Below are 14,811 nucleotides of genomic sequence, written 5' to 3'. Positions count from 1 at the left end.
AAGCTTCCGTTCGCCGCCCCTACCCCGGTCAGCTCACCAGTATAAACAAAGCGGCAAGCGAAGCGAGGTGACCTCACCGGAGCTCTCAAACGGCATGCTGCATTAAAAACGGTTAAAAAAAAACACAGCCGTGCGATCCGAACCGCGCTCCGCTCGTCCAACTGAGACCAAATTCCCCAGGCGGGGTCAACTCTTCTTTACCGTACGATTTACATCATACGGTGCAATGCTTGCGTGGGGAATGATTAGATGAAGGGCAATTTAGTAATTCCGGTGGGTCTTTCTGGAGATATTAATTTAATTCGTCGGCGGAGGGCCGGATAAGATCGCTCGGCATCGCCCTGTCTCCCGCTCTCTCTCTCTCTCTATCTCTGGGGGGGTCGCAGTGAGAAAGTAAGAGGTCACGGGGGAGCTATCGCCATCGCCGTCGCCGTCGCCGTCGCCGAAGCTCCTCCCAAAACCCTAACCCGAGATAAAGGAGATAAAAAGGAGGAGGAAGCGAGAGAGATCTAAGGCCGAGGGCGAGGCGGAGGACGGAGGGGAAAGGGGGGGAAAGAGAGAGAGGAGAGGGTGAGGGGCGTCACGAGGTCGGAGCTCACGGGCCGTCTCTGTCGGCCACCCACCCTCGGCTTTCTGATCCACCGGCCCGATCTGATCGAGCGGCCGGCGCGGCGCCACGATTTTGAGCTATCGGGGGGGCGGGGCAGGTCCGCTGGGGGGTATTTGAGCGCCGGGGAGCGGGGGTTGGTGATGTGAGAGCCGGGAAAGGATTGGGGGATCATGGATCGCGCGGCGCTGACGGTCGGGCCGGCGATGGATCTGCCGATAATGCACGACAGCGACCGGTACGAGCTAGTGAGGGACATCGGGTCCGGGAACTTCGGGATCGCAAGGCTGATGAGGGATAAGAAGACCCGGGAGCTGGTGGCGGTGAAATACATCGAGCGGGGCGAGAAGGTCGGTTGGGCACACGGTTTGAAGAGCTGATTCGTTTCGTTTATGGTTTGCTGTTTTTCCGTCTTTGGCTAGCTTTTACTGCATAAAGTTTGAATCTTTCATGCTGTTTTAGTGAAGTTGCTTCATAATTGGCTCTGGCCCCTTTGTTTATTTTCTTGGGTTTTCTTCACTAAAATTCATGGACTTTTGACTTTGAGAACTTTTTGTCAAACAAGTAAAAGAAAGGGTGGATTTTGTTTCCAGTTCCAGGAACCAGCTGAACTTGTGCTTATTATGAGAATTTATCCAGGTCAAGTGTTTGGGGATTTGCAGGGTTTTTCTCATACTTTGGCAGGAGATATTGAATTTACGGGATTTTACTGTTTATCTACAGTGTGAGCTGCTGATATCGTTAAAGTTTGACATTATTCATCATGGCAGGTGTATCGTATCTACAAAAAAGCATCTTTGGAACTGTGGACCAATTGGTGGAGGATAGAAGTTTTCCTTTTGTTTTGAGCCTCTATATTGTGATTCTGCCTCGAGTAGGAGCTATATTCTTCCTTTAAAAAGCTGAAACTAGGTGCTGATAGTTTTGGGTTAGTCATAATAACAAGGAGATATGACTTGATCAGTTTACATTCAAAATGAACAGTAAGATCGAGCATCATGTGCAATGATTCTTCCATTTAGGTAGTCTTATCTGTTGCTGAAACTATTTGTCACTTTGTCTTAGTACCCTTTGCTTTGTTTCCTTAAATTCTCTGGAAAGCCAAGTAGTATCCTGGTTCTGAGAAAACTAGCTAATCTTGCAAAATAAGTAACAAACTTTTCCATGGTGTAAATTTAATTTTATTATACCTTGTCAGTAAATTTCAGAATTTATTCCTACCGAGGGTTTATCTGCTTTGCTTCTGTTCTTCCTCCTCTGTGATTAGATGGATTGATGGGATCCTACCATGTATCACTGGCATGAGATTCTGAAACTGTTGAAGTTCAAATAATTTACTAGGACCTGCCTCTTTTTGTGTTGAAAGCATTTTTCGGGACTGTGAACTGACAGCTGTTGTTTGGAAGTTCTCCATTATTTTGTAAAAAATCCGTGTCCTGCTGTTCCAAGTACCAAAAACTATGAATTGTGGCATGAGCTTTTTGCTCTAACTTTCTCTTAATAAATTGAATAGAGGTTATTGAAAATCATTGACTAGTGTTGATTTTTTCAATTTTCTAATTAAGAAAGCCTTCACATTCTTGGCCCACCCACAAGGGCACAACTAATACAGTAAGCAGAAAGAGACATCACACTGCTGCATGAGCCAAGGGCATCATTGATTTGCTAACATTCTGGAGTTTGCTTGTGCTGATGATTTGATTTACTAATGGTGTCGATTTCAGATATATTCTGATGAACTTAGATTCAGTATATAAATGTTTAAATCTGCTACAGCTGCACCATTTATACTGTCCTAATATGGTGCTGTTTTTTTTTTTTTTGTACAGATAGATGAAAATGTTCAGCGAGAGATAATTAACCACAGGTCTTTGAGGCACCCTAATATTATTAGGTTCAAAGAGGTGTGTTTTTAAGTTTGAAGTTTCATTTGCATTTTTCTGGAAAGGAAAAGGAGGGGAAAAACTCATTTTGCCTCACCCTGCTGAAAACCTGTAGGTTATTCTAACTCCAACCCATTTGGCCATTGTTATGGAATATGCTTCTGGTGGTGAGCTTTTTGAGCGCATTTGCAATGCTGGCCGCTTCAGTGAGGATGAGGTTTAAGTTTAACTGATACTTGATTTTCCTTTCCTTCTCTTACATGTTTCTTAAGTTGCTTTACTATTTCTCTTTTCCTTGCAGGCTCGTTTTTTCTTCCAGCAGCTTATATCTGGAGTTAGCTATTGCCACTCTATGGTATTTAATGTGAAATATTTCCATTTTGTGTTGGTCTCTTCCAGATTATCACATATGATTAAATTTTCTTTCCGGGTTTCCTTATTGTCAAGCAAGTATGTCACCGCGATTTAAAATTGGAGAACACCTTGTTGGATGGAAGCGTGGCTCCTCGTCTGAAGATATGTGATTTTGGGTATTCCAAGGTACATGTTCTTAGGCCACTGGGAAGTACATGGATTACTGACTGAGATTGTACCTTGATAATCGTATTTTTAAAGTCCATTGTCCATTCTTAGCATTGATTCACAAATAGTGTGCTTATGACTTGCACATACATAATTACATGTCAATTTAGCATGAAGATTGGTTCTGATAGAACTGCTGCTCACATCATTATATTTATGCTTTTATTTGAGTTCGCACTCTCTGGATTTTTAGCTCTGCATAACCTTGACTTAATTAATTTCAGTCATCTGTTCTGCATTCACAACCAAAATCAACTGTTGGAACTCCTGCATACATTGCCCCTGAAGTGCTACTCAAGAAGGAATATGATGGCAAGGTAAATTAATGTTTCATAATGTGTTCCTTAATTATGTAATTCTACTTAGTACCTCTTTGAGTTAATCAATTTTTGGACCTATTGATGCACAAATTACAACAATTTCATTAGAAGCTAGTAATTTAATTTAGTCAAATCCAATAACTGATAGTTTGGAGGTGAAATAGTGTGATCATCTAATCTCTTATTGTTTTTGCTGGTGATGCTGGTGATACTGGTGCAACTGGTGTGACTTTAGATTTTACCACTTCATAAGTACGTGTTGAATCCAATTACGGATGGGCCTACATCAGAATGAACCATTGTTGAGATCATCTAATGCACCTGTCCTCCAATTTTATCCCCTTTTGGCTGAACTAGAATCCAGTCTTTCCTTCAAATGCACTTCATTTTTCAACTATGCCTCCTACTATATTTGGCCAAATTCAAAGATGCCTTGAGGAGAAATTCTGATATTGCATGATTTGGGGCTTATCATGATCATCATCACTACTATTGTTTTAATGTCATTTTATTTTCATTATCATCATCGTTGTTGTTTTGTTGGCATTTTATTTTCATCATCACCATCACTATTGTCTTATTGTTATTTTATTTTTTCTACATTAAATTCTGTACAACTTGCAAAAGACAAGCAATTTATATGAGGGTTGCAGAACCACTTTGTGTAAATACATTCCATGTGGCATGCATCTTCAGACTGGCAATTTGAAAAAAAGACTTTCTTCTTTAATTAGTTTGTAGACCTGGACATTTACTTCATTTTATTTATAGGTTGCTTTGTTTAATATATCGTTTTGAAGGAGGCAGCCTTGTCAGAGTTGGATTTATGAGCTAACCTGATGCACCTAGGATTAGGTTTATTTATTATGATTAAGATGCTATAGTTTATCCCTACCTCCTTTCTTCTGTCTCATATATTGAAAGTATCTCTGCCCTTGTTTAACATCCACAGTTTTTGGGAAGACCATTAGTTCAGCACAGCTATCTAATTGTCCAATAAAATGATAGTTCCTGACTGGTCAATACTTAAAAAAACTGCAATCTGATGACAGCCTTTATGCTTATATTCAAGAGCTTTTGTACAAAGTTTTCTATTGATGTAGGAGTGCTGCACCAACTATGTTTGGTCAGCCCATGTTGGTTTTTCCCATTCTGGATTTTCCTATAATTTAGTCAAGAAATCAAAGTCAAATATTAATTATGCTATTCAAAGTGGTTATTATGTTTTAATTATGTCTTATTGACATTGAATGTGTCTCTTAACATTTCTTGGCTTATTATCTATGGTTTGTATATGGTGCTTTTAGAGTTTGTAAAAGTATTTATTTATTTATCGTTTAGAAAGTTGAAGCATTAATGCAATGACATTTGTAAGGTCATCTTGTGTCTATGTTTATGGTAGGGAGAGAGAGTAAAGAATTTGGAATGAAATCTGTGTTAAAATATCTTTGGATTTAGTGGTGGATTCCATTTGTGATCTCTTTTTTCTTATTTACTTTCTCTTTATCTTGATCTTTTTCTCCTTTTTTGCTTGGCCCCTAGCATCACCTATGGTATATAAAAAAGTTAAGAGTATCATTGGACCGTGTTTCCTTCTAATAAAAGAAAACCCTTAGCCTGGGATATTATATGTGTAAATTGAGTTTTGTGCTATACTGCTGCATGTTTTCAGATTGCTTTTAATAATAAGATTTTGTCAATTATATTAGACCATGCTAATTATGTTTCTAAGGATGGAAGTAAGCTGGTCTTTTATGTGCGCATACCAGTCCATCATCAAAAAGTATTAAAATACAATTTTTTGCTGTTTGGACCAGAAGTGCTCCTTTATGGGTTTCATGCTACCTGGTTCTTCTTCCTCCTCTTTTTCCAAGTTTATATGGCCATGTGAATGCTTACGCTATTGTGGTTCCCTGGCAAATTAGTTATTGAAATGGTGAATGTGAATTTGTTACGATAATCTTGATCTTCTAGGCTATCCAAGAAGGAAGATTGTCGGCTCTCGCCAAAACCAGTGATGAAAAACAGTGTCAAGAAAATTGTTCAATGCATGAATTAAGTTCTTCCTTTTATGGCTTAATTTTGCATCCTGGACAATCCTCCGAAATGAACACAGGAAGTGAGAACCTTCAATAGTCAGATGTTGAACACCCCCCCCACCCCCCCCTCTCTCCTTCCTTTTCCCCCAGAGCTTTTCTTAAGAATAGATCAAGGTTGAACCTAGTGAAGAAGATCAATTCAACAATATATCCCCATCTCGAGATCAATGCAATTATTTATTAAAGCCTCATTTGTTCGTCCTTCAATATAAGCACACCTTTGTTTGAAGCCAACTCGTATAGGTTTTGTGATGGTTTTCAAATGTCCTACGTTTAGAAATACAACTTCCAGCTACTCACAGTGTTCTAAAAGGTGGTTGTAGCAGGGGGTAGTTGAAGGACTGCATTGTGCATATTGCAGTATGGAACTGCATATGTGGGTGCATATACGGTTATCTTTTTAACTATTTAAAAATAAACACAATACATTAAGTATAACAATAACAATAATAATGATAGTAATATTTTTTGATGGATAATGACAATATCAATAAGAATAGTAACTAACAATTATGCTTAATTTTTAGCAATTAATACCTAATAGCAATAACTATAAAATGAATAACATTCTAACATTTACTAATACCCATATTAGGCCCACTTAAAACCCATATCAAACCTAACCATCAGCTAGAACCCACTTCCCCTGCTCGGACCTACATAAGTGTGGGTTGTGCATGTGATTCGGAATCGTAAGCAGGCTCACATATTAGCCATATAATACTAAGCAAGCTGTATATGCGGCTCCACAATGCTAAGGGGTTCCTTTTTTTGGGTCCATTTGCAGTATTACTGGGCATGGTAACTGTATATAGGCAAGGCGGTGTGGTCAAGGGACTTTGCATGTGCATTTACAGGTGCATATGCGACAGTATGTGCTGCATTTTAAAGCAGTGCTGCTCCAATGAAAGAGAAATCTTGCATTGGAGAATAGATTGTCTCGAGTGCATTATTTGCAAATGCTTTGTGGGGTAAAGATGTATATATAGCATATTAGACCAGTTTGACCCTAAAAATGCAATCATAATAATTAAACTAGAATAGTTTTAGTTTCATCAAAGTGGTTTTTGGTTTTAGACCATTTTCTCTTGAGTGTAGGATAAGCTCAGGATCAAGATGCAGGAGTAAAGAATACAACAAGAGTTAAGAATATGATAGTACTGTTTTTATGCAACTTCAGCATGCCTTGGAGTTTCTCTCTTAGAATATTCTTCAACTGGGAAAGTTATTGAGGCAAGCAGAAGAAATTTCTTTTATCGTTGGTTAGGATTAGATGCCTTATGATAAGTTATGATAATGTCAAAATAGCATAAACATACCTTATGTAAATTCTGGTAAAAAAGCTTTCTATGGACTTAAATTAGAGCTTTAGATTTACTTACATTTCTCACTGGTTAAAGTATATTGCAATCACATATGTATGTGCTGTACGTGCTAAGTCACCCTAAGATTTGTGTGCAATTAAGTAGTTGATTAACTCCTTTGGTGGATTCCTATACTTCTGCTTGTCTATTCTATCTATCCCCGTCTTCTTTCTTCCCCTCATCGATTTAGTTGAATTGGGGAAGATTATTAAAAGTATTATAGAATCATGATAGCATGTCTGTGTACAGCAAGCACGCTAATAATGAGGAACCTTTTAATGTTTTTTAGCATAATAAGTAGCAAGGATTTATGTGTTTGTGCTAGTGGGAGATGCTATATAGTGTTGTGCTGACACATGCTATGCCTTGCCATTTTTGTTTTTTAAGATAAAAAAGAACTTAGTAAAAAAATACTTAATTGGTGCTGTGCCAACCATTGCTGCGTGCCAGTACGAGCCAGCATAAAGCACAAGATGACACCAAAACTTCTGTAAGTGGCTACAAGTATGGAGTTGGAATATGTTTCTTAGGAGGAAGTTAATACCTCATTTAATGGCTGTAGGATAGAATGATTCTTATCAATATTCTTTGGTGCATACTATTTGCTGATGATATAGTATTAGTGATTGGAACTAAGATCGGGGTTGATCATGAGTTAGAATTATGGGGAAGGGCATTAGAATCTTAGGGTTTTAGGTTAAGTAGAACCAAGACGAAATATATGGAATGTAGTTTTAGTAAAATTAGAAATAAAGAAGGTGGCGTGAAAATTAAGGATCTTAAAGTTTCGAAGAGTGATCATTTTTGGTATTTAGGATCGACTATTCACAAGAAATGAGAGATTGAAGAGTATGTTATTGAAGTAGGTTGGATAAAATAAAGTGCAACTAGAATATTATGTGATGTTAGAATACCTGGCAAGTTGAAGGGAAAATTTTATAGCACAATCATGCAACCAGCTATATTTTGTGGTATAGAATGCTAGGCAATTGGAAAACAACATATGCACATGATGAGTGTGGCTGAAATGAGAATGTTGAGGTATATGCGTGACAATATAATAAAAGATTGAAAAAAAAAACGAAGTCATTTGTAAAAAGATAGGGGTTGCACCAATTGAGGACAAATTAAGGACAACTTAGATGATTTGGACATGCAAAATGTAGGCCGAGAAATACATCAGTATGAAAATGTAATTTGATACATTAGAAGAATGAGGGGTAGAGGTAGACCAAAAACACATGAGATCAAGTAGTAATAAAGGAGTTGTATCTCTACATCTTTATGAAAGTGTGATCCTAAATAGAATGGAATGAAAGAAAAGGATCCATAGAACTGACCCTGACTAGTTTTGGGGATTAAGGCTTAGTTGAATTAGTAGATGGGGAGCAGATGGCGGTCGACTTCAATAAGGTAAGCATAGATGATGGTTGGGTGGCAGTGCAAGGGTATCTAGTGATGTTGAGCACATGCATTGAATTAGTTTCACAGGATTCAATCTGCAATCCAAGATGCAATTTTACCCGTTGATAGGATTGTAAAGCTGACCTAGTGAACCTCCATTAGAAGTTCAAGCCAGTGCTAGTCATGTCATGCTTGACACTTCAGAGGCATCTGCTGTAAAATCTTTTGTATTTTCTTGTAAAATGGGATGAAAAGATTTTACACCCCATTGGATAGCGTAAATGGAAACCCCACAATTGTTGATTGGATAGAAAAATTATGGTAACAACTGAAATGAAATCTCTAAGTGTTGTAATATGCTATATAATTAAGCAGGTAATGGTAATATATATAACCCACCTTTGGCACTTTTTGAATTCCTCCATGTTGTAGTGGCATGATTTTGTGTTTTCTCCAACAGGGGTTTATTGTAGTGGCATGATTTTATGTAATTATCTATCCAGCTTCTCACCCTAGTTCACATCTGAATGTTGACCATATGAGCATGCGTAGTTGAATGTCCTAAATATTTCCATGTTATTATTTATGTTTTACCCAGGTCTAATAGAGATTGTCACTTACATTGATCATGTGCTTGTTGTATCATATAATTTTTTGATGAAGTATTGATGGATAATTGCTTGTATTGGTAAACTGTAAAATTCATGTCACTATTATTGCATTTTCCCCTTATAATCTTGAGCCTTTTTAACACCATTGCAGATTGCTGATGTGTGGTCTTGTGGAGTGACTTTATATGTGATGTTAGTGGGAGCATATCCTTTTGAGGATCCAGAAGAGCCCAAAAACTTCCGAAAGACAATACAGGTATAATTTTTCTATATGATTTTTAAATTACCCTTCTGGTATAGTTGTAGTTCCTAACCACTTTATCATATGGTTATTCATAATATCATCTGACCTAATGAATTCCTATTGCAGCGTATCTTAGGAGTTCAGTATTCAATTCCAGACTATGTCCACATATCTCCTGAGTGCCGGCAACTGATCTCAAGGATTTTTGTTGCCAATCCTGCTATGGTAAGTACTCCATCCTTTTTGAAAATACTTATTTTTATCGGGATGAGTTTGTCAGACCCTGGAAGCGCTCAAATTTGAGCTACTATTTATATGCTATTGTGTAGGGAGTGGCTCAGAACTGAATTATCTCATATGTTTATTTTAAATGCTCATATGATATTAAATGTGGGTAATTATTAGCAGTGGTGGCATTTTGACTCAAACGCAAGTAGCTTATTTTTTAGTTACAAAGATCATGGTGAGATCTTTAAAATGAAAAATATTAGAGACAACTTAGGAGTTGCCCCTAGGGGGTGATGGAGATTGACTTGGATTATATGGGCTTCTGCAAGTAAAAACTGCTGTTGCTTTCTCATGGGAGGTAACTTGGGTTGTGTTGAAGGGCATGGAAGAGTTGGGCGACCTAAGAAAAACATAGAAAAAATCGTGAAAAGAATTAAGACATGCAGCAAATTGTGTCATTGTGCAGTCATTCAATTAATGGGTTTCCTACTCTGCTTATCACTGCCTAATTACTTTTTTTTTTTGTATCACTTCACTGTCAAATATCAACCTTTACCCTTTTGGCATATAGTCATCTGCAGATTTGGTTTATGCTCATTCCTTTTGCATTATAAAAATATTTGCATCTATAGTTGATGCTTTTGAATGACATGAAGTTCACTGAATTATGAAGCAGTTTTCAGTTCCATTAGAGAGAATGACATGTAATGCCAGTTAGCTCCTAATGGTGTTCCTACCCTCGGACTCATTTTTTCTCGTTGTTGTTACTTGTTAAAAGTGCATGAAATACGTTGCAAAACTCACTGCTACCATGCAGGCCAATGCTGTAGCATTGTGATCATTTTGACATAGTTGATGTTTTACTTCCTTTTTTTTCATAGAAAGTAATCTTGTTAATTCGCTAACATGTAAATGTGCAGAGGATAACAATCCCTGAGATACAAAACCATGAGTGGTTCTTGAAGAACCTTCCTGCTGATCTGATGGATAACACCATGAGCAAACAATATGAGGAGCCTGACCAACCCATGCAGAGCATTGATGAGATAATGCAGATTATAATGGAGGCAACCGTCCCTGCAGCAGGCACCCGTGGGCTGAACCAATATTTGACTGGCAGCCTAGACCTTGATGATGACATGGAGGATCTTGACTCTGATCCGGAGCTTGATGTGGACAGCAGCGGGGAGATAGTCTATGCAATGTGAGTGTGTGGTTGGCCTGGTTGATGGGCTGCTATCTTCAGCATAAGATGAATCCTGATATGGCTGTTTGGCAGACTAGAGAGTCAATTCCACTTCTATCCTTCCTCAGACTTAAGGGGGCATGTATTTAACTAGAGTACACAACCTTGATGCTGTATGCGTGTCATGTCTGCAGGTTTGGAGAATGTCCTCTCTCTGCTGGCTCTGTTTATTTATTCCCCTGCTTGTTGTTGTTATAATTAACAGTTGGTACTTATCATGCTTGCCTTGCAGTTTCTTGTGGTAAACAAAGTATGTAATCACCTATTGCTGGGTTTTATGCTGCTTTAAACCTCATCTCTCTGCAATCGTACTTTTAAAGAAAATTGTAACTTACGGTAGTTGCATTATGTAAAAATTTTCTCGCTGTTTGTAAATTCATTGTATGATTTTATGCAAGAATTCTCAACATTAGGAAGCTTAAGAATTCTCTAAATCAACCACCTTGTACTGTTAGGAAGCTGAAGCAAAATATACACCACATTTTATTTGCTCAAATCTAGTGTCATGTTTTTTCCCCAGTGATCACGACTCCATTCTGTTTTTTCCCTCCCCCCCCCCCCCCCCTGTGATCACACCTCTTTCTTTTGTCAAGGCAGCAATGCGTGTCTTCAATTCTGACCTCTTTTTTCATATATTCGTAGCTATTTATTTTGGTAACAATATGTACATAGCATACAGGAAGCCATTCTCAAGGGCTTGGGTAGGATATTTACTCCACAAGCCAGTCAGGTACAATGAGTTCCTCTTATCGATGAGACATCAATCTTTATTCAAGAATCTGATGACCTAATGAAGGGCCAGGATGGTAAGGGTCTGTAATAGTTGTGCTTTGCACTATACTCAATATTAGATGATAAGGTTTCAATATCAAGTTCATGGCCTGTGTGCTGGTGTCTCATACAAAGAACAAAGGCAAACCGTAGTTTATTTGGAGGGAAAACATTGGGTTTAGCAAAAATATATGGGTGTTTGGGAAGAGAGAAATCAGCCATGTAAATGGTTATGTTGTTACCTGTATGAATTGAAACAATTAATCTATGCCTCAAAAGGTTGATCCTTGTTTGTCTCCCAATCCCTTGGAATCTATCTTTTTTCCTAGGCATGATCAATCTCTTACTACTGATCAAGGACTCCCGATTGCTCATGTGGAGAGCCAGCTCCCTCAACACATTATGTTGACTAACAGAAAGCTCACTGATAACTGCTATAAATATCTCCAGCTCTATTCCTAGAGAAGTCATGATGATTGAAGGTGAGGCTATTTTACTTGAAGCATGATCAGTAGCTCAAAATAATAACAAGTTCTGAGCAATAACTAAGACCATAACAATTTATTTCATACTGCTGATGGAAGGGATCTCACATTACATCATACTGTGCATCTTTCACCAGGTTAGAAGACTTTTATTTGAAAGCTCCACTATAATATCTTCTTCATCAAGGTCATGCATCTCCATCGACATGTTGATGAGGCACATCTAAGAGGATCGTTTTGTCTTCAAAACACTCCCTAACTTTGCCTGACAGACCACTTGATGCTTGATGCCATCCGTTCGAGCAATTTGTTCTTATGGGCGTTGGATATGGTCTCTCCTCGAGATAGCCTACTTTTGGCACTTGCCCAAATTCTTTTCGGAGGCTGACCTCGTAAAGAAACACCAATCACTTTAATAAGAGCCAGAGGAAACCCTTTGCACTCTGCAACAACCTATAGTTCAGATCATTATCAGTCTTCAGAGTATAGAAGCCAATCTGGTATAAAGAGAGACACACCTCTCTTATCTGGTAAAGATGGTTCATTACTTATAGGCATTGAAAAATTGATGAGCATACCTCAAATTTTAAAACTTCGTGACTAAGTGAATGGTCAACAATGGTATCTGTTGCTGGGAGTCCAAACCGAGAACGATTGGCACAGCGGTGTGAACGGGGTTCCCTTTGAGTTGCTTTGGTTGCGCTCCGCCCTCCGCCGTGAAACCTGCAAGCAAGCCTCGCACCACCACCGGGGTAGTGGGGGCCCTCCGACGATCAAGTCAGAGAAGATCGAAGGAGAAGGAGAAGGAGAAGGTAGCAGGTGAGATGATACTCTGGAAGATATATCTTACCCTCCCCCTTCCCCCCCAGCCTCATATATATCAGGCTGGGGGGTTTTTCCGGGGATTCGTCATCGTGTGGCACGATGGGGCTGCCACTGACATGGCCGTTACAGGGCGTCGTGGGGCAGCGCTGGGTACAGCCATGGCAGGGCATAGTGGAGCTCCGCTTTGTACGGCTGTTACAGGGGATCGTGGGGCAGCGCCGGATACGGCCGTTGCAGGGAGTAGTGGAGCAGGGGGCCGCGGCGTGCCTCAGAGGAACAGTCTGTTGTTGTCGAGAGATTGCCGACTCGGGGTCAGATTGCTGGATCAAGGGGCAGCCGACTCGGGGTCGGGCTGCGGAGCCGAAGATATCCGACACAAGGTCGGATTGCTGGATCAAGGGGCAGCCGACTCGGGGTCGGGCTGCGGAGCTGAAGATATCCGACCCAAGGTCGGATTGCTGGATCAAGGGGCAGCCGACTCGGGGTCGGGCTGCGGAGCCGAAGATATCCGACCCGAGGTCGGATTGCTGGATCAAGGGGCAGCCGACTCGGGGTCGGGCTGCGGAGCCGAAGATATCCGACTCGAGGTCGGATTGCTGGATCAAGGGGCAGCCGTAGGCGCGCGTGCCGGTCACGTGGGGCATGGTGGCTAAGTTCCCCCGTAACAGTAGCCCCCCACTCCCGAGCCTGGAACCAGGAGGGGAACGGGTGAAGGGAGTGATGCTTCGAGATTGCCGCCATCCCTCGGAAAGGCGCGCGCGCTCTGAGCTTTCCGCCTTCTTTATGGCGTATGGCAGTTGTCGCTGATCTGGCGGTCTGCGGATTTCGGCGGACATCCTTCCTTAATGGCGTCGATTCGCCTTTGGGGCGCGAACAAACGCCTTTCTCTTCACAGGCATCTTCAAGTTTCTCCCTTGTGCCGCTGCCGTTGCCGCCGAACTGTTCGTTCGCTCCTCCTTTGACGCTCTCGGAGCCGTTCTTCCTTCCTTTCCGGTGCGTTGCCCCACTCTTCAATTTAGGGCTCTCCGTACTTTCTCCTTTCGTGTTAGTGTACTCCAGTCGTTCCGGTGCCTTCCCCCCTCTTGACCCTGTCCTGACCGTAGGTTCACTGGCCATTAGGGATGGACGAAGTAAGGGCGGACCGCATTCAGTCGGAGCTGGTCCCTGAAGACCTAGATAGGTTCGTGGCCCGGTACCACCTTTCCGAAGCCTGCAACATTACGCTCCCGGGGCCTGAGGAGAGGATGTCCCATCCTCCTCCAGGGAAGGTCGCCATCAATGAGGACATCCTTCGGGCTGGGTTCCGCTTTCCCCCCTCGGACTTAGTCGTGCAGGTGCTTCGGGGTTTAAGAGTGGCGCCGACGCAACTGGTGCCGAACTCATGGCGCACCCTGACGGCCTTCCAGGTTCTCTGCCGCATGCATGAGGTTCCCGCCACCCTGAATGTCTTTTGGGAATGCTACGGCCTGAGCGGCCACCCCCGGGACAGAGGGTGGTGGTGCTTCGCGGCGCGGCGAGGGTGCGGCCTCGTCAAGGATGCTCCTTCCTCCATTCACGGCTGGAAGGAGCGTTTCTTTTTCATTGACGTAGATCCCTCTTGGGGAATCGGGATAACCTGGGAGACGCCGATGAAGTCCCCGATCGGCTTATCGAGGTTGTCGAGGGAGGAGTCCGATGGCGTTGCCGTCTTGAGGGGGCTGGTTGCCGAGGGCCGGATTCCCCCGGTGGCCCGTCTTATTTCCGAGGATGCCTTGGTGAACGTCGGTCTGAGCTCGGTCCCCGCCGACCGTGAGCCCGCCACCACTTCTTTTTTAGCTCTTTTCTCCTCTTTCGTTTCTTCTTTCCATCAGCTTCTCAGTCTCCGACCATCTCGTCCTTTTTGCAGAAATCGACGACGTCATGCGGTCGGACAAGGCGATGGCTGTCAGTAGGGCGTCCCTACTGGAAGCGGTCCGGAGGAAGAAACGGACTCCTCCGAGCGGGGTCCCACCGGCGAAGAAGTCCCGCCAGCAGGCGACTCCGACGCCGACAGACGGGTCCGGACCCACCGGTCAGGGGGACGCCGCGGGCTCGGACCGACAGTTGACGCCGTATCAGCCCTCCGGTGATGAGACTACCGCTTTTCCGGAGGCGTCACCCGGG

The 14,811-nt window shown here is 41.8% G+C and overlaps 1 protein-coding gene across 2 annotated transcripts; it reads left to right on the top strand.

Moving 5' to 3' along the window:
* Positions 1-332: 332 nt before the first annotated feature.
* Positions 333-10,944, top strand: LOC103709232 (serine/threonine-protein kinase SAPK10). Of its 2 annotated transcripts, none has more exons than XM_008794478.3 (9): positions 333-957; positions 2,437-2,511; positions 2,606-2,707; positions 2,792-2,845; positions 2,938-3,030; positions 3,297-3,389; positions 9,022-9,126; positions 9,241-9,339; positions 10,263-10,944. In XM_008794478.3, exons 1-9 carry the CDS (start codon positions 781-783, stop codon positions 10,548-10,550), a joined length of 1,086 nt encoding a protein of 361 aa, XP_008792700.1. In that variant the 5' UTR covers positions 333-780; the 3' UTR covers positions 10,551-10,944. The 2 variants fall into 2 exon arrangements, with proteins under 2 accessions (XP_008792700.1, XP_026661273.1); XM_026805472.2 differs by lacking the exon at positions 333-957 and adding an exon at positions 980-1,002.
* Positions 10,945-14,811: the final 3,867 nt, after the last annotated feature.

This window comes from Phoenix dactylifera, unplaced genomic scaffold (assembly GCF_009389715.1).
Source record: "Phoenix dactylifera cultivar Barhee BC4 unplaced genomic scaffold, palm_55x_up_171113_PBpolish2nd_filt_p 000007F, whole genome shotgun sequence".
Classification (NCBI taxonomy): Eukaryota; Viridiplantae; Streptophyta; class Magnoliopsida; order Arecales; family Arecaceae; genus Phoenix; species Phoenix dactylifera.
The sequence above is the reverse complement of the archived record's forward strand: the minus strand, read 5'-3'. Positions and strand labels throughout refer to the sequence as shown.